General features: G+C 40.9%; 1 protein-coding gene across 6 annotated transcripts in view; it reads left to right on the top strand.

Annotated features, from left to right (window-relative positions):
• Nucleotides 1–26,944, top strand: part of FANCM (FA complementation group M) — a 74,564-nt gene that overhangs the window by 25,926 nt on the left and 21,694 nt on the right. For 4 of the 6 annotated variants that reach the window (XR_008971505.1, XM_057403840.1, XM_057403842.1 and 1 more), the window contains exons 6-13: nt 784–916; nt 2,560–2,682; nt 3,165–3,266; nt 7,676–7,869; nt 8,544–8,750; nt 13,057–13,291; nt 18,536–18,693; nt 19,143–19,295. Coding sequence is in view for 5 of the 6 variants with exons in the window: in XM_057403840.1 (XP_057259823.1) it covers nt 784–916; nt 2,560–2,682; nt 3,165–3,266; nt 7,676–7,869; nt 8,544–8,750; nt 13,057–13,291; nt 18,536–18,693; nt 19,143–19,295 (1,305 nt within the window). In the remaining variant the exon portion in view is untranslated. Of the gene's footprint in view, nt 1–783; nt 917–2,559; nt 2,683–3,164; nt 3,267–7,675; nt 7,870–8,543; nt 8,751–13,056; nt 13,292–14,895; nt 14,941–18,535; nt 18,694–19,142; nt 19,296–26,944 lie in introns of those variants that run through there. The other 2 variants (XM_057403841.1, XM_057403843.1) reach the window with 2 other exon arrangements.

The raw sequence follows: 26,944 nt of genomic DNA, 5'->3' as shown, positions 1-26,944 counted from the left end.
TTTCCGTACAAAACTACATTGCTGCTCCCATTTTTCTGTAAATTGTTTGTTCAAGAGTGTTCAGATTTTTCAAATTTAAAGAGTATTACTTAAAAAATAAATAAAAGTAAAAAAGAAAAAAGAGTGCTTTAAAAAGAACATTGGGAAATACACTTTGAAGTAGACAAGCCAGCTTTTCTGACTGAAATTCTGTAGCCTTGGTAGTTGTGTCAGAAATTTCTGGTTTTGCCAAATACTGATGGGTGCTTCAGCTGTCAGATTTTCAGTGTTGTTACACTGGAAAGTAATGAGCTAGTCTTGGAAGATAATACAGGTATTGTGGAGATCATTTTGGAGGTGGGAAAAGATTGTATTCATTGATTATAAAGAATTGTGTAATGTTTTTTCTGAAGGTTTTGGAATGTCTTTAAGCTGAAAGAGTGTAGATTTAGGTTAGACATTAGGGAAAAACTCTTTCCATGAGGGTGGTGAGGCCCTGGCACTGGTTGTCCAGAGAAATTGTGGCTGCCCCATCCCTGGCAGTGTTCAAGGCCAGGTTGGACAGGGCTTTGGGCAACCTGGTCTAGTGGAAGGTGTCCCAGCCTGTGGCAGGGGACTGGAGCTAGGTGATATTTAAGGTCCCTTCCACCAAACCATTCTATGATGCTATGACTGTTCTCTCTGCATTAGTTTGTGCTTTGGCTCTATTTTTCAGATGTCAGTCATTTTTTTCAGGAGAATTGTGGTATGATTATTGCTGCTTATTGACTTCCTGATTTAATGATGAGTCTTTTTTTTTCACAGGGAGTACATCAAGGCATAATTGAAGGAGACTTTGCACTTTGTATCAGTTTATATCATGGTTATGAGCTGCTACTACAAATGGGAGTACGGTCTTTATTTATCTACCTTTGTGGAATTATGGATGGATCAAAAGGTGAGTTGTCTTTTGAAATATCCTTTCTTTTGTTTCCAGTCCTTCTCATTTAATTTACCTCATCTGCATGGCTAGGTTTGCACAAAACAGCTTATACAACAGGTGGGTTGCCAATGTGATTGATGTTTTGTTCCCATTCATCCCCATAGGAAATGTGTTAGCACAATGTCAGAGTACATTTGAGATAGTAAATGTATTTTTATGGCAGCATTTCTGGAAAAAAAAAAAAAAGGCACAAACTGGACTTGGAGGAAGTACCAGTAATATCTCTGGCGAGATAGAGAATAACCATTAAACAATTAAACTGAGAAATTGTTTGGTCTTGTAAAGCAATTCATCCCCCTGCAGCAAAACTCATGTATGCATGAGTTTTAAGCATCTTTGCTGGAAGACTACAGATTTAGTCACATCACACCAGATATTTCTGTCCCAGATGTGCAACATCTTCCATGTTCACTAAGCAAAAAATAAAGTTGTTGTGATCTTTTTCTGTACCTCTTCTTATTTTCTCAAACGAAAACTGTGTGTACTATTCCAGATGTGGGTACAGCATGAATTCATACAATGATGCAAAGGTACTTTCTGTTCTGGCCTCAGTTTATTTTCGTAATTCTATCACTGACTATTGTGAGTCTTTTGCAACTCTCCACCGTCTTTTTTAGACCTGTTGGGTTGTCATTGCTCCCTGGAAGACCTGGTTTGGTACTGATACCTTTTTCAAGGGGATGAATTTCAACATGGCAATGTCAGTCCAACTGCAAGTTTCTTTTAAACACTGAGTGTGGAAGGGGAAGGTTCCAGCTATTTAGATTAGCCCATGCTGTGGCTGTCTGATTTCTTGCTTCATTTTGATTTATACTTCACTGTGTAACTGTGTGGTAACTTAAAAAAGCTAATTTGCCTACAACAAATTTCCTAGTTTCTGAGATTCCTTAAAATCGCTCTCTGCAACTGAAAGGTGACTGTTGGAAAATAGTTCTAATAAGTGGGTCTTCTATACTGGTGTCCTACTAAGTTTGGTTTCTGGTCTAAGCAGGATGAAATTCTTTTTAACATTGACATAAAATAATTCAAGAAACTTCTGAATTTAAGCTTTGGGTAAACTAAGCTCTTGGGTATCTGGCAGCATTTCATAGTCTCAAAAGATGATTTAGGTTGGAAGGGAGTTCAAAGACGATCCAGTTGCAACCCACCTGCGATGGGCAAGCTCACTTACCATTAGACCAGTTTGCTGCAAGCTCCGTCCAGCTTGGCCTTGAACACTGCCAGGGATGGGGCAGCCACAACTTCTCTGGGCAACCTGTGCCAGTGCATCACTGGCCTCACTGTGGATTGTATGATTTTTCTAGTGCTAAATGGTTGATGTAACACTTTTTAGTTTACCTGGTCCCAGTAGTAGGATTAGGCTTCTGTCTATACCTACATTTTTCATGCTTAAGTTAATGTTTTCATGTTAATTTCATGTTTAAATTCTGTACTGGTGGTCTTCCCTGGAAAAAAAAAAAAAATTGGTGCCAAAAAATGTTATTTTCTAAAGCTAACGTGAAAGGAGCTTGCTGCTTTTGAGAAAGCTTCTCTTTTGAATAGAAAAAATATATTCACTCTGGAGATTAAATACTAAATTATTTCAACTTTTTACAAAGGGTTAACCCGCACAAAGAATGAACTTGGTCGTAATGAGGACTTCATGAAGCTTTATCAGCAGCTCAGAGACATGTTTTCAGACAAATCTTCAGCGAATGGAAATATTTACAAGAATAAAACAGGTCAGTATTTCCCTTTCAGAGGGAGACTATTTACATTCTGTTTAAATGAAACAGTAGATACCTCTAACCTCTACATAGTTTGTAGACACAGGAATGCATTTGCTGTGATATTTTCAGCTAGTATTCTATATTCTAGGTTGTTTTCCCCAGACTTGTATCCAAGTGTCCATCCATGTATCCATCTTCTTTTGGTGGTTTTAGTTTACTATGTTTGAAGTTTTAAATTTGATTTAAGATGAAAGGTTAAAATAGTACTGTTTGACAACGCATCTTTTGCAGTGCGGCTATAATAAGAATAGCCACACTTTCTCAGAAAATTGGTTTAACAAATGTGCTTCATGAGTAGTTTACTAATATGCTTAGGGAATGCAATAAGAACTAGTGGCAGGAATTTCTACGTCTGACTCAGAAATGAAGTTCACTAAGCCTTCATACTTGTTGCAGGTTTAGTTACATCTTTAATGGCTTTATTTCCTTTTCAGTGTTCGCAAATAAAAAAGAATTTATCTATAGCCATCCAAAACTGAAAAAATTGGAGGAAATTGTAATAGAACATTTCAAATCCTGGAAAAAGGGATGTTCTGGTAAGTACAACAACTCGGGAAAAAGTATCTGAACAGTTGAACCTGTGGATGAAAACTAGCAATTTCCTACTGATTTATTTTCTAATTTTTTCAAGTGCTTCTTTGTTTTGTATGTTTGTGTATCTTCTGTGTGGAGAAGTTCTCTTGAGAAGAACTATACCATGACATTTCTTTAAGAAAAACATTCTGTAAGTTATCCCTATTCATTTCATGCAAACTGTTCTAACAGCTTAGTAAAACAGTGGAAGTAAACTCATTCCTAATGCTACTATGTCTCATGATTTCCATAGTCATTTAATTTTTTCTGGAAACTTTGCTCAGTGCTGCCACCGCCTCCTGAAAAGTTATGATGCAACATGTTTATAGATCTTAAGGATAAAAGTTCTGATATCCAGCCTTGTTGCCAAGCATAACAAACTGAGGCACTCTTTTGAAGTTTAAAACCTTTGATTACATTTGTCTGTTTTTCATTTGTGTTCATCTTGACTGAAAGGGAGAACAAAAATATGTCATACCTTAGTATGAAATTGTGAAGCAAAGAATTCAAATCATTCAGATGTCTGTAGTTTTAGAAAGCTTCAGCTGTTGCTGAAACATCTTTTCAGCTTCTTGATCCAGCTATTGCTTGTGGAACGATGGCAGCAGTACCTATAAATTTGTTTTGCAACTTCTTCACTTTTTCCCTTGTCTGTTTGGATTGTTGTACTCTGTGAAGTTCTGATAATTTCTGACCCACCCTTCTGTTTTGTTTTGGGGTTGGTTTTTTTTATTTGTCGGTTTGGTTTTGGTGTCTGTTTGTTTTGTGAGGGTTTGGGTGTGTGTTTGTTTTGGTTTTATTTCGTTTTTTTTTCCCCCTATCTCAGATGCTTGATTGTTAGAATACACTTTAAATGACTTCTACGTGCTAGTAGGCAGCTTCAAGTTTCCTCATTTCTGCTTTTGTTACCTTAGAATATGTCCAAATGTATTTATTCCAATTACTTTCTTCTTCCCCATCCTTTCTTCCCATTCATATTTCTTTCTGTCTGCCCTGTCTCTGTTCTGCCTCCCTACCATGTTTCTAAGCTGTTGCCTCAAATTCTGTGTTCTGTGCTGGAGTTACTTTAACTGAGTTTCATATTTAATACTCTTCCATCTTCTTTTGGTAGCATGGATTTTGCTGTCATTGAATCCCATCAGGTATGCTTTTTCCTTGCAATGTTGGTCAGACATGTCTCAGTATTATTAACAGGTAATAAGTAACAAATATTTCAGTTTTGTTTTTTGTGTCTGTGTGCATGAACCTCAGATGTGAGGAGGCATGAACTATAAATCTTTACTGTTCCAAATACAAAATTACAGTAACTGCAGGAAGAAATACATCAACTTTTATAGCATAATGGGGGAGCTAAGGTAGCATATTGCGTCATACCTTGAGCTAGGTATGTCAGGTTTTTCTTCTCCTTCTTTCTGATCCCTGTAACCTCTTTCATCCTCATAACTAATATGCAAGGCAAGGCCATAGGGAATACAAGGCAATGTTCTGACCACGGTTTTCTAGATGTATGCAGTTAAATTTAAAGCAAATACAAACAAACAGTCCTGATATCTTTGTGTCTAAAGCAAGGCCAGAAAGCACTTTACAATTCACAGTCTGATCAGAGTTGCAGGCATTCTAGTAACTAAGCTTATGCATGTTCAACCCAAATGCACTGGGCACCAGACAGAAATAGTGAGGCACTGTGAACTTCTCTATTTGCCTTCTTAGTCACTCTGTCACAGCACCTCTGATGATACCATTTGAGCAAAACCTGTACTTTTGTGCCCAACCCAGGCAAAGCTGCAGGTTGGGTGGAGAAGTGATTCAGAGCAGCCCTGCAAAGAAGGACTTGAGGGCGTTGGTTAATGGGAAGCTCAACATTAGCCAGCAGTGTGTGCTCAAAGCCCAGAAAGCCAACCAAGTCCTTGGCCACATCAGCAGCAGCATGACCAGCAGGTCGAAGGAGGTGATCCTGGCCCTCTGCTCTGCTCTTGTGAGACCTCACCTGGAGTATTGTGTGCAGTTCTGGTGTCTTCAACATAAAAAGGATGTGGAACTGTTGGAACAAGTCCAGAGGAGGATCATGAGGATGATCAGGGGGCTCGAGCACCTCCTGTATGAAGACAGGTTGAGACAGTTGGAGCTGTTCAGCCTGGAGAAGAGAAGGCTGCATGGAGACCTCATAGCAGCCTTGCAGTGTCTGAAGGGGGGCTACAAGGATACTGGAGAGGGACTCTAGGAACAATTCATCAGGGACTGTAGTGATAGAACAAGGGTTAAAGAGTTCAAACTAAAACAGGGGCGATTTAGGTTATATATAAGGACAAAATTCTTTCCTGTGAGGATGGTGAGGGACTGGGACAGGTTGTCCGGAGAAGCTGTGGCTGGTCCATCCCTGGCAGTGTTCAAGGCCAGGTTGGACGTGTCTTTGAACAACCCGGTCTGGTGGAAGCTGTCCCTGCCCATGGCAGCGAGGGTGGGGCTGATGATCTGAAGGTCCTTTCCAACCCTAACTGTTCTATGATTCTGTGTTTCTATGATTCCCAAGTAGAAGGAAGTGCAGCAGGAGGGCCAGGAGACCTCCTTGGATGGATAAAGAGCTGATGAGAAAAAGTCAAAGGAAAAAAGAGGCTTATAAAAGGTGGAAGCAAGGACAGGCGGCCTGGGAAGAGTACAGGGATGTTGTCCAGGAGGCTAGGGACCAGGTTAGGAAAGCTAAGGCCCAGGTAGAATTAAACTAACAGGAAGGGATTCTGTAGGTACATTGCAAATAAAAGACAGACTAGGGGCAGCGTGGGCCCCCTCAGGAAGCTCTCGGGAGAACTGGCTACACAGGATTTGGAGAAGGCTGAGGTTCTGAATGACTTCTTTGCCTCGGTCTTCACTGGCAAAGGCTCTGACCACAAAACCCAAGTCTTGGAAGGCAGATGCAGGGACTGTGAGAATGATGACCTTGGGCCCGCTGTAGGAGAGGATCTGGTTCAAGAGCATCTTGAAAACCTGAATGTACACAAGTCCATGGGACCTGATGAAATCCATCCGTGGGTCCTGAAGGAGCTGGTAAATGAAGTTGCTAAGCCACTGGCCATCATATTTGAGAAATCGTGGCAGTCAGGTAAGTTCCCGACAACTGGAAGGGGAAAATGGATGACCCAGGGAATTACAGACCAGTCAGTCTCACCTCTGTGCCTGGCAAAATCTTGGAGCAGGTTCTCCTGGATGGCGTGCTTGTCTCTAAATTGGAGAGACATCAATTTGATGGATGGACCTCTCGGTGGATAAACAACTGGCTGGATGGCCACACACAAAGAGTTGTGGTCAATGGCTCAATGTTTGGCTGGAGACCAGTAACGAGTGCTGTCCCTCAGGGATCGGTGTTGGGACCGGTTTTGTTCAACATCTTTGTTGCTGACATGGACAGTGGGATTGAGTGCGCCCTCAGCAAGTTTGCTGATGACACCAAGCTGTGTGGTTCGGTTGATACGCTGGAGGGAAGGAATGCCATCCAGAGGGACCTTGACATGCTTGTGAGGTGGGCTGATGCCAACCTCATGAAGTTTAACCATGCCAAGTGCAAGGTCCTACACCTGGGTCGGAGCAATCCCAGGCACAGCTACAGGTTGGGCAGAGAAGAGATTCAGAGCAGCCGTGCGGAGAAGGACTTGGGGGTGTTGGTTGATGAGAAAATGAACATGAGCAGGCAGTGTGTGCTTGCAGCCCAGAAAGCCAACCACATCCTGGGCTGCATCAAAAGGAGGGTGACCAGCAGGTCAAAGGAGGTGATCCTGCCCCTCTACTCTGCTCTCGTGAGACCTCATTTGGAGTATTGCGTGCAGTTCTGGTGTCCTCAACATAAAAAGGACATGGAACTGTTGGAACAAGTCCAGAGAAGGGCCACGAGGATGATCAGGGGACTGGAGCACCTCCTGTATGAAGATAGGCTGAGGAAGTTGGGGGTGTTGAGCCTGGAGAAGAGAAGGCTGCATGGAGACCTCATAGCAGCCTTCCAGTATCTGAAGGGGGCCTATAGGAATGCTGGGGAAGGACTCTTCTTTAGGGACTGTAGTGGCAGGACAAGGGGTAATGGGTTAAAACTTAAACAGGGGAAGTTTAGATTGGATATAAGGAGGAAATTCTTTCCTGTTAGGGTAGTGAGGCACTGGAATAGGTTGCCCAGGGAGCTTGTGAATGCTCCATCCCTGGCAGTGTTCAGGGCCAGGTTGGACGAATCCTTGGGTGGCATGGTGTTGTGTGAGGTGTCCCTGCCCATGGCAGAGGGTTTGGAACTTCATGATCTTAAGGTCCTTTCCAAGCCTAACTATTCTATGATTCTATGATTATTTTAAAATTGTGTATAAAAATGCTTTTTTGGCTTTTTTAAATGAACTAGACCAAGTGACGACTGGAAGCCCATCTGTGGATGCTGTGGGTACCAGAGTGATGATCTTCTCATCATTTCGGGACAGTGTGCAAGAAATTGCAGAAATGCTTTCCCGGCTCTGTCCGGTGGTTCGAGTGATGACGTTTGTTGGCCACTCCACAGGCAAGAGCACAAAAGGCTTCACACAGAAGGAACAACTTGAGGTAAAGAAAAGATGAGACTTGTATTAGGAAATAGTGATAAAGATACGCATATTAAATGTGTAAATTACTACATTAGTATCAATAGAGATAGTATGGCTGTGACTGAACTTTAAAGTATCATTAGTGACTTTCTGTGTAGTTCAATTGCCTTCAGAGTTTCCAAAATTCTACTCACTGAACAGAATGTAGAAATAGAAATACTTTCTGTATTACATTGTATTAGTAACTGCTAACTTTCATGTATTTGAGAAGCTAGAGAAATACTCATACTTGGGGATTATTTTTTTTTTTTAGGTAGAAAAAATAAGATACATCCATAAATTTTGATCTAGAAAAATAAAAAGTAACAAAACAAAAACCCCTATAACCAAAGAAAAAACAATCAACCCAAATATTTAACTGCAAAGTTGGGAAGATCAATTTTAGAAGGATGCCATGGTTGGAATTGGAATAAGGTGTGCTTTTTTTCCTTTATTTTAGAACTGAAGAACTGATACGTTGATGTTAACATCAGCATGCGACAAATCCAGAAACGCCAAGCTTTGCAGTTTTAAAATATAAGTTAATTTTTTAAACTTCTGTCTCAAGCTAGAAATATTGATTCTGTGATTGCAAAGTGTGTATAAAGGGCTTTCTGTCTCTCCTGCTAAATCTAATTTTAATTGTTTGTTCAGGTGGTGAAACGCTTTCGTGAAGGTGGGTATAACACTCTGGTCTCTACCTGTGTTGGGGAAGAAGGCTTAGACATTGGAGAAGTTGATCTCATCATCTGCTTTGACGCTCAGAAAAGCCCAGTCCGCCTTGTGCAGAGGATGGGCCGAACGGGGCGCAGGCGGCAAGGCAGGATTGTGGTCATCCTCGCTGAGGGACGGGAGGAACGGGTGAGTGTGTAGCTTGCTTCTCACTGGGGAAAACAAAATAGCCTGTTCCAGGAAAATCTACAGTGTGCATTAAGCCCCACAGCAATCCTGACCACTCCTAGCAACATTTTAACTGTCCTATAGGGAAGTAATAGTCCACACTATTCTAAAAACATGTGCACTTCCTCAGTGTGAAGGGCTTCAAGCCTTTGTTCTTAGTAATGCTTATTTTGTAAATGATAAAATGAAACTCAGAATATACAGGGGTTTTGCCAAGGGTGCAGTGTGACATGTGGAAAAGATAGAGATGAGCTTTGAGCACAGGAGGGCTGGAAGCGTCTCGCCCTGAACTGCTGATGACGCTATGCTTTTAGACAAGTACTTAGTGGTAGCAGACTTGCAGCATCTGAGGTCTGAAGAGATCAGCTTAAGTGGAAATCTACTTTTGCTAAATTCCTGAACCTCAGCACTCAACTTGGAGTATAATTAATCATCTCTGAGTGCAGGCTGCCCCTTGGGAAATCAATGTACCAGTGGAAGTCTAAGCCTTGAATTGTGAACTGCGGGAATCGATCTTCAGCTGTACCAGGCTGCTGCCCAGCTTCATCTTGCAGCCTGACCCAGCGAAGCAGGCAGGGCAGGGTTTAGGTAGGAGGAGGCAATCCTTGCTGACATAGCTCTGGAGAGGGTGATTGCAGAGGAATATGAACCTGCATCTTTACAGCTTTGTCATGCAATGCCTGTTTGAATGCAAGGCACTTTTAGAGTGCACCTCACTGTTCTGGCTGCAGGCTGATTTTGTTCTTTGCTGGTTTTTATTAGTGAGGTCAGTTCTGAGTTGGATCAGGTTTCATGACAGAGAAGTCTGAGGTCTGTGTAAGCTAGTTGTAAACCCCAGATTTCAGAGTCTTGCTTTTATTTAATTTATTCTAGTCTCTATTTGCCTGTGGTTTAAATGTGTAGGCAGCAGGGATTTAGTTCTAAATGAGTGTCCAAAGAGTCCTGCCTGAGGGGAAAAGAAAAGTTGCTTTGAAGGGATGAAAAGTCAAAAAATGAATGGTATTTGTAAATAGGTGTTTTCCGATGCTGCGTATGAAGACAGGTTGCTACTGAAAGCTCTGCCCTGTACTGGGATATTAAAATAGCCCCTTAAATACCTTGGAATTTGGCTTAAGTAGTTGGATTATTGGGCTCTTCAGATTTTCTCAGAAATCTTTGAAGCAGAACCTTAGCCTAGGTAGGTTAGTAATTTTAGGCTAGGTGGAAGTTTTTGTGGTTTGTTTTTTGTTTGTTTTTTTTTTTTTGAGATCGTGAAATAAATGTAGCTGCTGAACAATATTGGCTTTGGTTGGTTGACTGGTTTTGCTTGCGTTTTGGGGGAGGTTTGTGATTGGGGTTTTTTGGTGGTTTTTTTTTTTTCCTTTTTGTTTTTGTTTATTTGATGGAGTCATGTTTCAGATCTGTCAATGTGGAGATTCTTCCCTGTCATATAATTTGCAGCCAAGTGATTGATGGTTTCATGTTAATTCATGAGAATTTGTTTGTTTTAAATCAAACCACTTCAATTATAAAGCTTTTGAAGACATTTTATTGGAAAAATTTGACAAATGCAGGTCTGGAAGTTTGAGGCTTGACAAGAATTTCTGTTACAGAAGTGTTTATTACTCTGCTCTGGTCCCTGCATTTCTGCACCTGGTTCAGCCATCCTGTGCGGAAGCTCATTGTGTCTCAGCCACGCACTGCACATCACACAGTGGCACCCTGCTTCCCTGAGCTGTCAGCTTATGAACCTTCTACCTCAGCTGTATTCTGAGATATGCTGCATTTGATTCGGGTGTTTTTTACATCTTGTGAAAGCTCAGGTGTATGTACATCAGCCTGGAAGAGAGCTGTTAGCTGCTTATTTGAACTGGTAGGAAGGGAAGAGCTCAGAGGCATAGGAACTTCACAGCCTCTCAGGCTCCTCTTGGGCCCAGCTGACATTCCCCGAAACAAAGGAAAAGGAAACATACGGTCTGTACAGCACAGTAGCAATTCTCTTAAGTAATGCACTAGGTAATACATCCCTCCTCCCCCCCCCCCCCCCCCCCCGCCAAAAAAAAGAAAAAAAAGACCCTTTTGCCTTTCCTAGGACTAAAAAGACATCTATTGGAATGCCTGAAGGATGGTTCATTAGAGCTAGCTGTTAACCTCTTTTAGTCAGAGAGCATCTTTTTGTGTCCTTCTCTAATTCCAGCTTCCAAAGATCATCTCTCAAAAGAACATAGCTGCCATACTGTCATACTCAAAGAACTTAGGCAGACTGACTGGGCATACCAAACCCATTGGCGACCTGTCAGAGAGACTTCGACAAGAGTATTAGGACAAGAAATACCCAGGGTGGTGCTGGGAGACACTTTCAGAGGGGGGACCAGTTTCTTCCCCTAGTTTCTCCATCTTTTTCTTGGTGTCTCTGTTGTGCAATAAAAATAGAGTGTAATTGAAAGGATTTGGAGCACATATGACTTCAACAAATAATCTTATGCTTTTTTTTTCCTTGACCTCCTTTCCTTGTTTCTTATGTAATCTAATTTACATCATCCTTATATCTGATGCAGAGTGTACATTCCCCAAGGCAAGGGCTGTGTTTCCTTTCTCTCAGGTGCTGTGGCTACTTCTGATCTATTTACAGAGCATGAAAAGCTGTATGTTGTTTTATACTTTGTATTGTTTGGAACTTAAAGAACAATTGCTGTTCTTTGGTACTTCCTCGCTTTTTTGTATATTTGCTGTAATTTTTTTCCCTAGGCACAAACCCGTGATAATTCAAATAGAATTTGACTGAGATATTTGAGTATGGAAGCTCTTCAAAAAGAAAAAAAAAAAAAGGAAATTAGTAGCTATATTTTAATGTATTTGTTGCCAGATTTTCAATCCAACCTCGTTGCTTTGTTGTTTTCTTCTATGTCCTTCAGTTCTTTTGCCCTCTCTGCTTTGGTTACCATAATGTGGAGTCGTCCAGCAGGTCTTGAACTTCAAGTTCAAGAACTTAAACCAGCAGATATGCTGACCTAACTGATGATATTCACAGAAGAAGCAACTGTACTGTTGGCTGTCAGGGCCTTGCATTGTATTTTATTTAGTTGTGTTTAGGGAAGAGAATAAAACAAAACCAAAAACTGGTCTGGCTGGAGACCAGTAACGAGTGGCGTCCCTCAGGGATCGGTGTTGGGACCGGTCTTGTTCAACATCTTCGTCACTGACATGGACAGTGGGATTGAGTGCGCCCTCAGCCAGTTTGCCAATGACACCAAGCTGTGTGGTTCGGTTAATACCCTGGAGGGAAGGAATGCCATCCAGAGGGACCTTGACATGCTTGTGAGGTGGGCTGATGCCAGCCTCATGAAGTTTAACCATGCCAAGTGCAAGGTCCTCCACCTGGGTTGGAGCAATCCCAGGCACAGCTACAGGTTAGGCAGAGAAGAGATTCAGAGCAGCCCTGCGGAGAAGGACTTGGGGGTGCTGGTTGATGAGAAAATGAACATGAGCCGGCAGTGTGCGCCTGCAGCCCAGAAAGCCAACGGTATCCTGGGCTGCATCAAAAGGAGCATGACCAGCAGGTTGAAGGAGGAGATCCTGCCCTCTACTCTGCTCTCGTGAGACCTCACCTGGAGTATTGTGTGCAGTTCTGGTGTCCTCAGCATAAAAAGGACATGGAACTGTTGGAACAAGTCCAGAGAAGGGCCACGAGGATGATCAGGGGACTGGAGCACCTCCCATATGAAGACAGGCTGAGGAAGTTGGGGCTGCTCAGCGTGGAGAAGAGAAGGCTGCGTGGAGACCTCATAGCAGCCTTCCAGTATCTGAAGGGGGCCTATAGGGATGCTGGAGAGGGACTCTTCTTTAGGGACTGTAGTGGCAGGACAAGGGGTAATGGGTTAAAACTTAAACAGGGGAAGTTTAGATTGGATATAAGGAGGAAATTCTTTCCTGTTAGGGTAGTGAGGCCCTGGAATGGTTTGCCCAGGGAGCTTGTGAATGCTCCATCCCTGGCAGTGTTCAAGGCCAGGTTGGACGAGGCCTTGGGTGATGTGGTTTAGCGTGAGGTGTCCCTGCCCATGGCAGGGGAGTTGGAACTAGATGATCTTAAGGTCCTTTCCAACCCTAACTATTCTATGATTCTACGAAAAACAACAAAAAACCTGAACAAAATCAAAACCAAAAACCATCTTGATGGGGGAACATAAAGTAATGAGGTGCCCCACAGACACTCAGGTGTTCTTTTACTTTTGCTTAAGGCATGTGGAAAAACAGTCACACAGCATATGATTTGTCTTCTCTTTTACAGACTTACAATCAAAGCCAGTCAAACAAAAGGAGCATCGACAAAGCTATTTCAGGGAACAAAATGCTTCGTTTCTACCAGCATAGCCCACGTATGATTCCAGAAGGCATAAATCCAAAGATGCATAAAATGTTTATTACTGCTGAAAAATACGAACCAAGCAGTTCAAGAATGTTTTCCAAAGAGAGAAGATCTAGTTCCCTCCAGCATAAATCTGCTCTCTTTTCCTGTGTCACTGGTAAGAGGATTATGACGCTTTCCTAAGTACTGCGTAAGCTGCTATCTTATGTCATTATATCAAACCTGTGTGCTTATGCGAGTTTTGGTTCTCTAGCAAAAATGTTGGTTTTGTCAGCTGTAGCCTTTCAGCTGTGATAGTGTGCTGGCTGCTGCTTCAGTTCCTCATCCTTTAATGTCCTAAAATCACAGTTCAGTCCTTAAATATCTGTACTTCAAATCAGACGTGTTTCGTCTTTATTGAGCTTCTCATGGAGTCAATGACTGAAGGTCAGAAACTAGCTAAAAACAGAAGAGGCAAGTATAAATGATGTCTTCTGAAGACTTTTGCTGTATCTATGCCAGGTGGTATCATTGTCACTTAAATATTTTGTGATAATTATATACCAAACCTGGTTTTGAGCTTTAACAGTTATGCTTAATGTTTGGGTTTGTTTAATGCACGAAAAGTATGTCTTATACCTTTGTAAATCACAACAAAGCAGAAATGTTTGAAAATTAAAAGATTTTAAGGGGAGGAAAAGGAGAAATCGAGGGTAGGATATTTATGCATTGCACATATCCTTGGAGGAAAATTAATCTAAAAAGAGAAATGGTTCTTTTGCTGATGCAGTTGCATGGCACTGAAATGCTCAGTAAATGGAACAAAATTAAAAGATAGGAGGAAAGAGCTAAGTTTTTTAAATGCTTAGAAGTCCACATGCCAGATCTCTTTGGTTAAGTGTTTTCTGTAAAGACCAATGGCAACCTCTTGAAACTCCTGAAAACCTTGGGAAAATTTGTATTTTGGTATCTGAGTAGTTAGACTTTAGAGTTCCTGGTTTTTAAATGCTTCTGATCACAACATAAAAAGGGGAAGCAAGCTACAAAATCATGCAGGAAAAAAATCCACTTCCCGTTTGGCCTCCAAAATGGTTCATGCTATCTCCCATTTTGCAGGGTAGAAATGTAATGGGGAAGAATTAGTGTTGATAAGTCAATCTGTCCATGCCATCCTCAGCCCAAGCTCTTCACAGGTATGCATGTATGGAGACACAGCTGTGGCATGGTTGTGATGGTGATCCTGCCCATGCTGTCTCTGATATGCCTCTGGTGCCTTCATGTTTATCTGGGTTTTTTGCATAACCCAGATGGAGGACAGTGAGGAAAACTGGTGGAATAAACAGACACAACTTGCAAGAAAACAAACAAAGGAAAACATGGAATTAAAATAAGCCTGTCCTAGAAAACAGAAATGAGAGGCAGTAAGAACATAAAAAAAATCATATGCTGAGCATGTTTCCTGCTGAGCATTTCCAAGCCTGTAATTACCAGGTTCTTTTTGTGTGAAAGAGGCAGGCAGCTGCCACAGCAGAAGTGCGTATTGTGTGTGGAGATCTATCAGCTGCCAAAGGTGAACACTATCAACTGCCCATCTTGCAAACGTGTTATGTGAGTGTAAATCATTAAGCGCCAGCCTCATGTTGAAGTCTCCTTCATTAGTGTATGAAGGGTCTGTTTCTGGTTTTAATGATATTCGAGATAAATCTCAAAAAAAAAAAAAAGAGAAAGCTCTCTATTTTTTTTATTTTTTTTTTTCTGCATTTTCTTCTCTCCTTATTTCAGTGCCCTTTTCCACATTAGAAAATTGAAGTAGTGGTACTGAATAAGCTGTATATGGTTTTTATTTATGCTGTCTTACATTTCACTTGTTCAGCTGATCTTCAATCAAAGCCCCTTTCATAAATTGTATCTGTTTGTCAGTACCAGAAGGACACATTATTCTTGGCTTGCCCCATCACTAACCCAGTGTGTTCTTCACTTGTAGGAGCTTTTCTGTAAAGAGTACAGCAACAAAAACAAAAATCCCATTACTTGGCAGTCCTCTTACATTGTTTCTTCTAAACTGAGATTCTTTTCTCTGTGTTTTTCTAAAGAGCTTGCTAAAATGAAGCATATTTGGTAAGTGCAGTAAAATCAAAAAGCACTTGAGAGAATACTTAATACTTAAAATGGCTTGTACTCACTGGAGGAAAGATCTCTGGACAAGTATCTTTGGAGACAGGACATGGTTTTTATGCTCATCTTTTCTTTATAAAATGAGAACAAAAATCCCACAATATAACTGAAAAGGTGAAAGTGCTGGAAGTCTGGATAATCATTTTTAGCATTATTGTAAGTTCTCTGCCTGTCTCTGGTCCCGGTCTCTTCTTTTTTGTTAGGTTTCACTTGATGTACAACCTCAGTCCTGTCAGACCTTATAATGTGTTTCCTCATTTGAGTAGAGCAACAATGGCGAGGGTTAAAAAAGTTAAAATGTGTGAGAACTTGCAGAACAGTTTGCTTAAACATCATTTTCCTTCAGTGTGAGCTCTGCTTTAGTTTCCCTCCCTGTGTAACAGCAACTAGGTTATGTGACTGAAAGAGTTTTAAAGTAGAGTTCAGTCCCTGCTTTTCTTACTTTAGCCAAATATCTTTCTCTGCTCTGCAAGAAATTACTGTTTCTAGTGAAGGGAAAAGTTGAGCAACCTGTAATTTAGGCATTAACCTGCTTGACCACATTGCTTGTCTGCTTCACCAGCCAGGGGAATTTCTTTCCATTCCCCTCAGGGAGATCTGTTGTGCTTTCTTCATGTACTGTCTTTTTTTCTTGACAGCCAGAAATACTTGCTTGGCTCAGAAAAAGAAGCAGAAAGCCCAGAGCTTTTGAGAAATAACCTGTTACTGAATTTTGCCAGCTGCTGGAGGTATTCATGCCTGTATAGTGTTGCACTGTGGCTATCGCAGGATCCCGTTGTTTTCGTCAAAAGTTCTTGTCCTCTAGTGCTGTAACACAGAACTGAAGCTATCTGTTGTTCTTGGTGTTTCCTTGAACATGTCTGGATGGCAGCAGTTGGGAAAGTTTTGATACACTGTCTGGATTACCATCTGTCCTTAAGAGTAAGACAGAACCCAAATCAGATCTGTTTGTCTCAAAAGCTTTTCCTCTACTCTCTGTTTTTAACTACCTAAAAACTTGCTGTTTGAAAATACATTGTTGGTTCCTTGGTAGGCCATCTTTTTGCTTCTTGGTTGTGAAGATCATAGAATCATAGAATAGTTAGGGTTGGAAAGGACCTTAAGATCATCTAGTTCCACCCCCCCTGCCATGGGCAGGGACACCTCACACTAAACCTTATCACCCAAGGCCTCGTCCAACCTGGTCTTGAACACTGCCAGGGATGGAGCATTCACAGCCTCCTGAGCAGCCTATTCCAGTGCCTCACCACCCTAACAGGAAAGAATTTCCTCCTTATATCCAATCTAAACTCCCCCTGTTTAAGTTTTAACCCGTTATCCCTTGCCCTTTCACTACAGTCCCTAATGAAGAGTCCCTCCCCAGCATCCCTATAGCCCCCTTCAGATACTGGAAGGCTGCTATGAGGTCTCCACGCAGCCTTCTCTTCTCCACGCTGAACAGCCCCAACTTTCTCAGCCTATCTTCATACAGGAGGTGCCCCAGTCCCCTGATCATCCTCGTGGCCCTTCTCTGGACTTGTTCCAGCAGTTCCATGTCCTTTCTTATGTTGAGGACACCAGAACTGCACACAGTACTCCAGGTGAGGTCTCACAAGAGCAGAGTAGAGGAGTAGGGTCACCTCCTTCGACCTGCTGGTCATGCTCCTTTTGATGCAGCCCAGGGTACGGTTGGCTTTCTGGGCTGTGAGCACACACTGAAGCCTGCTCATGTTCATTTTCTCATCAACCAACACCCCCAAGTCCTTCTCTGCAGGGCTGCTCTGAATCTCTTCTCTTAAGATAAGTGAAGCAGCAGAAGTCGCTTTGAACTGGTCAAGGGTGTTAGTTTTTGTTTACAACTGTGGACTTTTTTTTGGCCTTTATTTTCTACCTTGTCCAGGTGATACTGTCCAGATATCCAGGCTAATCCAAGATTGACATACTCTGTCTTGGTGTGTGGGTGCTGAATATTAACTGCTGGAGCAGACCTTATACTTAACTGTCCTTACAAACAATAGGAAAGGCTATTTTCTGATAAGCATTCTTAATTTTCATTTTCTTCATGTCTCTTTTTTCCTCTACCAGGTCCTTGAACAGTGTGTTAGCTATAAAGGAGTGTACTATCTCCTAGACTTGAGTCAAAATCATCCTAGTAGCAATATTGATCTTCTGGGTTTGTTTGGTTTTTTTAGTGTTTGGTTTTATTGTTGTTTATTTAATGATGGCCTTAATAGAACTTCAGTGTTGGTTAGTTTTTTCCAGCAGTGAAAGTCTTTTTCTGAGCAGGACTTAAACCTAGTACTCTGAACTCTCAGGGTTCTGTTTCTGAGTCTCTAATAAACATTGTCATGCTATCCTGTGGATACACAGTCTCTGGCAACTGTAACTTGAGAGGGTTGAGAGGTACGGGCCAATTCCTTTTACGTGACATTAATTCAGAATTGGGTGTTGGCTTCAGATTGATCCCAAATCCTGTCAGCAGAGTGACTTAAAATTAATTTCATTATTTTACTCCAAGCTTCATACATCTGGGCTGAATGCAGTCACATTCTTAGTTGCTCTTAACACTGATTCTTTGGACAGTCCTTTGCTATTCACACTGATGGCTGTTTTGAGGGGTTTGTCATTTTCTGGATAGTGGTGGTATCAAGGCTTGTTGTGAGACTGCCAAAAATTACTTCATTTCCTCATCATTGTTGGAATGTACTTGCTCAGACCCTTGTCTGCAGCTTCCATATGATCACTTATCTTGGTTTTACCTATACTCCCACTTGCACATATGAGTCTAAATAAAACTCGTGAGATTTGTTTTTTTCTTTCCCTGCTCCTGGGGAATTTTGGTACTCTTTTTGTTTCTGCCCTAATGACTAACAAATGTTTTTGCCACAACAAATTAATGTTGCTTTCCTGTATAAACACATGTTTAGAAATTCGAGCCATGTGTTTTACCTGTTTGCTGCACTGTCTTCAGTGCCTATGTATTCGACATATCTATTTAAATCTGTCTGTCTAGATCTTTGCTTATATGATGCCTGCCCCCAAAACAATCACTTAATAGATAAATTTATCAAAATTAGAACACATAAAACATGCAACACTGTGTTGATACTTGTTTCTGACGTCAGATTATCTGTATCTGGTTTTGCTTGTTGCACAGAAAAGGTATTTTTTTTTCTTTTGACTGGTGTCATACAAAGTTCTTTTTATTCTATGTACTCTTTTTCTTAAAGCAGGTAACATTTTTCTTTTGTTATTTTTCCCCGCATAGGCCAAAAGCAAATGCATTGTCATGAGAACTGGTCTCTGTCGTCTGAGGAATATGAAATATGGGACAGACTTTACAGGATTAAGGAAAGTGATGGAATAAAGGAACCAGTCTTACCTCAAGTTCAGTTTGAAACCTTAGAAAGCCTGGAAGAAATACCAGTGAGTTTTAACTGAAATGTGAGGTTTCCTTTGACATGAAGCCTAAAGGATACTCTAAGTAACAGAATTAACCCTGAAGCTGAAGGAGGTCTATATTAAAATGTAATTTTCAGAATTATATGTAAATTTTTGAGGCTAAGAATTTAGGATTAAATGTTTGAAATGGGGTTTTGAGGTTAGATCTGTAAATTAAAAAAAAAATACATTAAGAAGTCTTTCAGTATCCATTAAACTTTTGTTCCTTTTTTTATGAATTTCATGCAGGATGCTGTATTTGTGATGGTATTGTATCAACACTTTTTCATTCCCTTGTTTACTGAAGTGTAGAAGAGTTACTGAAAGAAAACCTCAAGCTTTACAAGCTCTTTTCTGATTCAGAGAGGTGGAAATGGTTTTGTGAAAAAGTTTCCTATTAAAATCTCCTAACCCATCTTAATTTCAAACTGCAGAAGCCCAAAGAGGAGGCTACGCGTGAACTTTCCTTATCTGAATGGAGAATTTGGCAGAGTCGTCCTTTTCCTACATGTGTGGTTGATCATTCGGATCGTTGTTACCATTTTATCAGTGTTATGGAAATGATAGAACTGATGAGACATGAACAGGTAAGGGTTTTACATTTGGCTGGCTGTAAACATGCATGAGTCTTTAATGCATAATTAGAATATTTAAGAAATGAATGCTCTAGTTCTGTCTAGTCAACTGAAACAAAAAGTGGGGAAGTATTTGTGTGGGACTAAGTTAGTAATTGTGAAGTGAATAATGTGTATTTAATTTTGGCTTGAAATATCTCCCAGTGGTATTCTGTTATTCCTAATTTTTTCCACAGAAGTTATTTCAAAACAGTAAAAACCCCACATCATCCCTTCTTTAATGGATCCAAGTATCAATTTTTAACAAAGGACATTAAATAAAAAAACTACATATGTCAAGGAGTGAAGTCACCAAGGCTATTAAAACTATTCTAGAGTGTAATGGGAATTGGAAATAATTTTGTATCCTGTATGTACATCAAATGCACTCCATAAAAATATTTCAGGAATGTATTGTATGTTTGAACATAGTTGTGGTTTGATGCTTTTTGGTTTGTTTTCTTTGAAAGCTTTAGTTAAAAACCTAAGTGCTTCTAAGAATTAAAGGATGAGGAGAGCAGTCAAACAAACATGGATGAAAACCATGTGGGAGATGAGAATTTTGTTTACTAACAGTTACAGATAGCAGATATGCCTTTGTAGTGAAAGATACAGGCAAGAAAATGTGTGTAGAGATTGGATCTGTTGACAGTGCCTGAAGACTTTAGTTGTTCACCACGCTCTTTTCTTCCTCCAGTTTGTCTCTTCTGTGTGCCACAAATACTGCTTTTTAGTGTGTAGAATTTTTTTAGGTCATCAGGAGCTGTTGCTAAGCTGCCAGTTTCCTGAATAACAAGACTAATCAAGGAAGAGAATAGCGACATTGTAGTTGTACTTCTCGCTAGGGAAGTGTATTAATGGAAGGTTGTAAATAAAACTTTCAGAGCTAAGATAAGCTTCTCTGCTTCATCACAGAACAGTGGCATTCTTGACTTCTTTGAGAGTCTGTGTTCCCAAGCTAGGGTCAAGAACATACTGCCAGAGCAAGGACTTTGGGGACAGTTCAGCTATGGAGAACTGAGAAGTCAAGAGGTAAAGCAATCATTACAAAATATAGAATTGCTCTTCTAATTGAGGACTTCCCCTCCCCACCACCAAATCAGGCACTTGAAGTAATTGTAACTTAAGTTCCTTTTGTGAAACTGCATTAATATCAGAAGTCTGTTCAGGTTCCCAAGCACCTTCAGGGTTATAGATGCTAAACCAACATCCATCACCTTAAAATAATTTACAGACCAAATATGTTAGTCACCAAGCAAGTCTTCAGTCTTCTCCCCCAAACTCTGCCAAAGTAAGTGCCATTAATTATAAGCAAAGCAGAATATCAAATGCTTACTTTCACAAGGAAGCATTTACAGAACTTTTACAGAGGTAGGTCTACTTACTGTCCCTCATGGGAGTGAGACAGCTCAGCTCAGCTCACCTACCTCTTCTCTCTGCTGTGCAGTGAATAGAGAGGTTGTTCCATCCCAAAACTATGGGGAGGCCCAAGACTATGGCTTTTCACACTGTGGTCATCACCTTACGTTTTGCTTAGCTTCAGTAATGGCCAGCAAGCACAAGCAGGATGTGTTGGTGCTGTGTTCTCTGTGTAGCTCTTTGCTCAGAATTCCTGCTGATGTGCCACAGTAGCGCACAAGGTCTCATCCTGAGTACTGCAGGGCAGTCCTGCTTATAGCCTGCTGCAGTGCTGCAGAGAGCGTTCAAACAGCAGTGCAAACTGCTGGAAGATCTGTGTCAGAAAAGAAGGGGTGCACCTATTAATTGATAACAAGTGATAAGCAGTTGCCTTTCACTATTTCTAATGTAACAGCTAAACATCAATTTAATTGTGATATATTGTAGGTAATGCTTTCACAGTCGAAAGACTGGGACTGCCTGTTATTTTTGTTCCACTGCCTCCCAGCTCAGAGTTTCAGACATTATCTGGATTGATTTCCTGCCAGCTTTCTCTGGTCGGTCTTAACTAGTCATAGGTGGAGATGCTGAACTTTTTCATCTGTTAGAGAAATTATAATTGGGATGTCACTGGCATACCACAGTCACCTTGTAATGACTCCACTGAGTAAGAGAGGTTGCAACATGACACATCACTCCAGCCTGTTGAATCCTTCCAGGAAAAAACAGCACTAGCAGTAATCTGACATGGTTGACAAGATAGAAGCTGTAATCAGCACTGACACCCACTTTTTAATCTTCAGTTGTTGGCTTCTTTCTTATCTAAATAAAAATTGTCAAGGTGCAAAGACATCAAAGTTTCACCATAATCGTTTCACAAAAAACAACGATGCAACATGTCTTCATCTATTTTGTCAGCATGGACGGGGGATTTTTTGTTTGCAAATGTTATTAATATTTTCTTAAGTCATCCTTGACTTCTTGGAAATGCACAGGCAGTCTTCCCAAGGCAAGATATGTTCCCACTGAAATGCACCAAAGGGAACGAAAGTGAATGATGTATGTTATTTTTACAGTGTAATTACCTTGGAGCAGTTGCTGTGCAGTGGCAGTCCTAACTCATCATACAGATTACACCAGCAAAAATTTGTTGCCCTGCAATTTGCAGAGAATAATCTTCCATACTGCTAATGGGAGAGCATATGTGAGTGTGGGGAGGTAGTTTTGGTTTCCTGTAACCACCAGTCATCTCTTAATTCAGTCTTCTTACAGCTTCAATTCTGGTGAATCAGAAAAGTCATACAGAGAAAAATGAGTATAATTATAGACTGAATCAGACCATAGAAACTTTCATTATAAAATATCTTCTTTTCTAAAAAAATCTGTTCTAAAACATTTCTGTTAGTCAATGGTTATTTGAAGGCCATCACTATTACCACAGAGCAGTTCAGTTTGGACCTGAGAGCTATGATCCAGTCCATGACCTGTGTAGGTCAGGCAGCTGGGGCCTTGACAAGTCAAGTCTTTGGGATCTCCAGAGCTGGAATCCCACCACTTCTCTGGACCCCTGGTTCAGCATTTGATCACCCACATGGCAGAAAAATTTCTCCTAATATCTAATGGAAATTTCTCTTGTTTTGTGTTGTGTGCATTAACTCAGCATACCTCTGGGAAGTCTGGCTCTGCCTTCACTCTGCTTTTAAATGAGATGAAGCTAGGTAGTAAGATCTTCTCTTATGACTGAACAGAGTTCCGTTGTCTTCCTTGGACATCCTCGTGCTCCAGCCTTGTGGCAATTTTGGCTGCTTCTGCTGGACTTGATCCAGTCTAAGATATTTTGTAGAATCATAGAGTAGTTAGGGTTAGAAAGGACCTTAAGGTCATCTAGTTCTAACTCCCAGCCATGAGCAGGGACTCACCCTATACCGTGTTGCTCAAGGCTCTGTCCAACCTGGCATTGAACACTGTACTGAGAGCCCAAACCTAGACTAAGCTCTCCAGGTATGGTCTCAGAGATGATGAAGAGAGGAGAATAATCCCTTCCCTTGTCCTGCTGGCAGCTGTATTGCTGATGGAGCCTGAGTGTGCTCATCTTTGTTGCCACAAGGGCACACTGCTGTCTCATTTTTCTGTTGTGAGGCTTCTGTCTTCCTGCTGAGGACCCTCTGGACCACAGCCCTGCCCTCAACCATGCTTCCCCTCACCTGGTATCATCTGCAAACTTACTGGAGGTGCACTCTGTACTATAATCACTATCAGTAATAAAAACGTTAAGCACTCAAAACCTTTGTGAAGCGCTCCTAGCAACCAGCCACTGGCTGGACTTCATACCAGTCCTCAGACCATTTTAATCACAGAGGTCCAGCCAGTTGTTGACTTATTTAACCACATCTCACAAGTGTAGCTATGAGACTGTGCCAGAAACTTTGCTAAAGTCAAGGTAAACTGCACTTCTCTTGCCACAAAGCAGGTTACATCTTCATGAAAGCCAGTCTTGAATTCTTGATCCTTATGGGTTCTGCATGTTTTGGGGATATTCTCATGAAAACTGGAATGTGTTCTTACTAGTTTGATTTGAAGTTTGTACTTTAAACTTAAATTTCAAAGACATTACACATTCATGTAGCATTCTGATTTCACACATTTAATTTTCCCTGTGATATAGTATTCCCAACACTAATGCATATAAAATTGTTTGTCAGGATCTTTCTAAAATGAAGCAAGCTTTGCCAAAACCTCATTATGCTCCATTGCCCATAGCCACACCTATGGGGAGGCATGGATGGTTTACTTTAACAGTAGCTACTACGCTGATTCTTTTTCATACTATAGAGTGCTTGTTCTTAGAAGAAAATATTGATTAAAAATGCAAAAGTAGAGCAAAATTAAAGGAACTTGGAGTTTTGTACATAACATTTTGACTTTTACACACATATGTAATGTTTATTTAGGTGGGTATGTCTCAACTCTGTTCCTGAGTCTGATGCTGTGTATATGTGTTAGTAGCTGTAAGGGTGAAATTCCCCTGACAGAAAGATCATGGAATCACAGAATAGTTTGGATTCAAAGGGATCTAAGAGATCATCCAGTTCCAACCCCTCTGCCATGGTCAGAGACACCTTCCACTGGACCAGGGTGCTCAAAGCCCTCTCCAACCTGGCTTTGAACACTGCCAGGGATGGGGCAGCCACAGCTTCTCTGGGCAACCTGTGCCAGTGCTTCACCACCCTCACAGAAAGGATTTCTTCCATATACCTAATCTAAATCTCTCTTCTTCCAGTTTAAATCCATTCCCCCTTGTCATAATTCTACATGCCCTTGTGAAAGTCCCTCTCCAGCTTTCTCATTGGCCCCTTTATGTACTGGAAGACTGCTCTAAGGTCTCCCTGGAGCCTTCTCATCTCCATGCTGAGCAACCTCAGCTCTCTCAGCCTCTCTCTGTAGGAGATGTGCTCCAGCCCTCCGAGTATCTTTATGGACGACTCTGGTTTCAATCCAACACGTTCACATCCGTATCTGCCTGTATTTGCAAGTGCAGGGCTATATAACACTGGCTCCCCAGGCTTTTTGCCACTTTTCTTTTCATGAGTAGTTCAGCTTAAGACTGTGAAAACCATGAGGTTTCAAGTCATGTTTTCCTGCTGGATTTTAATTTAACTCTGTTTAGTGTCCTGCTCCATTTCCCAGTGAGACCCCACTGACCCATTGCTCTTGCTCAAAGCACAGGCAGACCAGGGAGAAGGCTGCTTCTGCCTCTGACCTAGCTTAGTGTGCTTCTGCTGTGCTGGATTAATGTTGCCCCAGCAGAGTTACATGTACTGCCTATACACAGATTGGGGTCTTCCTCATTCAGGTTTGATTTTTTTACAGACTACTTTGACCTAGGCATTCTTGGTGAAGATTTTTTTCTATAGAAATTGAATTCTATAGGAAGTGTAAACTTTCAGAAGCTTTGCTTTACCGTAGCGTTTAGATGTGGTTTGAAATTGTAGAAAGCATCGTCATTAAACAGTAGGATAGCGTAAGGGGATATTACTGTAGCCTCTGAAAAATTTACCTTTAGCAGAAATTAAGCCTCTAAAAACTTCCTAAAATGTCATTCGTGTATGAAAATAAGTGGGTGCAAGGAGTAGTTGGTTTAGCAGTGAATCCAGCGATTTGCATAAATGCGCTGTGCATCCAGGTTCCTGCTAGAAGTGTTCTATTGACAAATATACCATGCTAATCTGTCCAATGTTAATTTATAGTTCTTAACAGCAGAGGGATTTAAGAAAATTCAAGCTATTTCTTTAAATAAATAAGATATTGAACCTCAAACCACAGTTCTGTTGGTTATTTTCTTAGTGAGGGATAAAAATATAAAATTAGGCAAATCATTGTTTTACTAGGAATAAGCAAATGATCTGGAAGTTTCTGATGAAACTAATTACTTCTTGGGAAGAATCTTATTTAGATATTCGTAATAACTTTATACGAGCCAACTCAGGAGGTATTTGTGTTTTCCTTGTGGGTGTTTTCTATTACAAAAGCAGGCTCAGGAATTCACTGATGTGCAGCTTCCCTTTCCTTGTACTCATTTAGTGACACTAAGCAGCGTCCTATGCAGTTGTGTTTTGCATAATAGATAAAAGGTAATTTTAAAGGCTTAGATATTTTTAAATAGATAAAGTGAAAATGCTCATATTTTTTATATACATATTGTATTTATATTTTCTTAATAATTTTAGGAAATTGGCACAATCAAAAGAAAATAAAAAAGTACAAAAAATCCCAAACATGAACCCTGTGATAAGCACATCCATGACAGAAAAGCCTTTAATGCCTGTGCGGCTTTATTGCTACAGCAACAAGAATTGGGCAGATGGGGTTGGATTTTGTACTAGCTATGAGGAGGGATTTTCTGTGTAACATGGTAACAAATCAAGTTGTCCTTATGCAAAATAATTCAATAGCTTTTAGGCATTTTTGAAAATTAAATCAGACTGCTTGTAAACAAGGTCAGGGCAAAGTAGTTGTTGTTATTGAAATGACATTTGTGCAGGCTTCTGAGGATAAGTAAAATGAAATATTAAAGGCAAGTGCATTTTTTCAGGGGTAATTTAAGCCAGGAAATAGCATTTAGGTAAGGTGTTTATGACAGGTGGACTAATTTATCTGTGGAACTGCTGGCTTGGACTGTGGGACACTGAATCTGGCTTAAACATCTGAGAGCAGATAATCAAAGCAAATACTCTCTCTTGGGATTCTCAAAAGAAAGTGGTGCAGAGGTGGCCTAGCTTGTTCTTTATTCCAGCAAAACCCAACAGGAACATGCTTCGAAGCATGAAAGATGTTTCTTCTTAGATGGCAAGGCTGTCAGGGAGAACCTGAAAGACCAGAAGTCTCAGCTTTCCAATTAAAATAGTTTCTTTGTGCTGTATTGATCTTCTGATCTTGTTGACAAGTGATTTGAGTTCGAACGCTAATTGAGACCTGTGTTAGATTGTTCAGACCTTTAATTGCAGATGCTTTCTGTTTTTAATGATCCTGCAGGGTTTTGTACTCACAGCGGGAACAGAGAAGTAAGAGTAATTAGGCAAAGTATTTTGGGGTGTCAGCCATGTGCAAGGGACAAGGGCATTGAGCCGATTGTGTGGCACCTGGAAGGGCTTAGCTGTGTTGAGTAGCTGCTGTGTTTAATGGTGACTCAGTGTTCCTGTACAGCACCTCATGAAAGCCTCCAATGGCCCTAGTGCCACAGGGTTCAGTCACACCAGCCAGAAATACTCCTTCCTCCCAGGCTGAGTGATCTCAGTTTTCTGAGAAACATGGCATAATATTACATTTTATGGAAACCACAGGAAATATTAAGTATGTGATATAGGGTTGCCAACTTAAATCTATGGACAAGAGAAACTTGGTGTGGATTCTGTGGTGTGGTGTATCTAACACCCTCGTATACAGCTGCCTGCCTTTGTGGGGTTTTATTGCTAAGGTGTCCACTCCCCACCTCCCTCCTTGCAGTCAGCCAGAGTACATATCAATTTGTGCTACTGTTGACTTCTCTTGGGTTTGCTCTATTGTTATTTGATTTGCTTAGGGGTGTCTGCCTGTGTACAGGTATTTTGCATTTAGTTTTCTGGATGTAAAATAGTTGTATGCTGCTTTTCACAAAGCATCAACATATTTATGGATGAGAATAATGGGCTGGTTGTTCTTTTAAGCTTTTACAGAAGACTGATTTG

This window comes from Pezoporus wallicus, unplaced genomic scaffold (genome assembly GCF_028554395.1).
Source record: "Pezoporus wallicus isolate ANWC-B61680 ecotype Strahan unplaced genomic scaffold, APGP_CSIRO_Pwel_v1 contig_7227, whole genome shotgun sequence".
In the NCBI taxonomy this organism is placed as follows: Eukaryota; Metazoa; Chordata; class Aves; order Psittaciformes; family Psittacidae; genus Pezoporus; species Pezoporus wallicus.
Note: the sequence above shows the minus strand (reverse complement) of the source record. Positions and strands in the feature narration are given on the sequence as shown.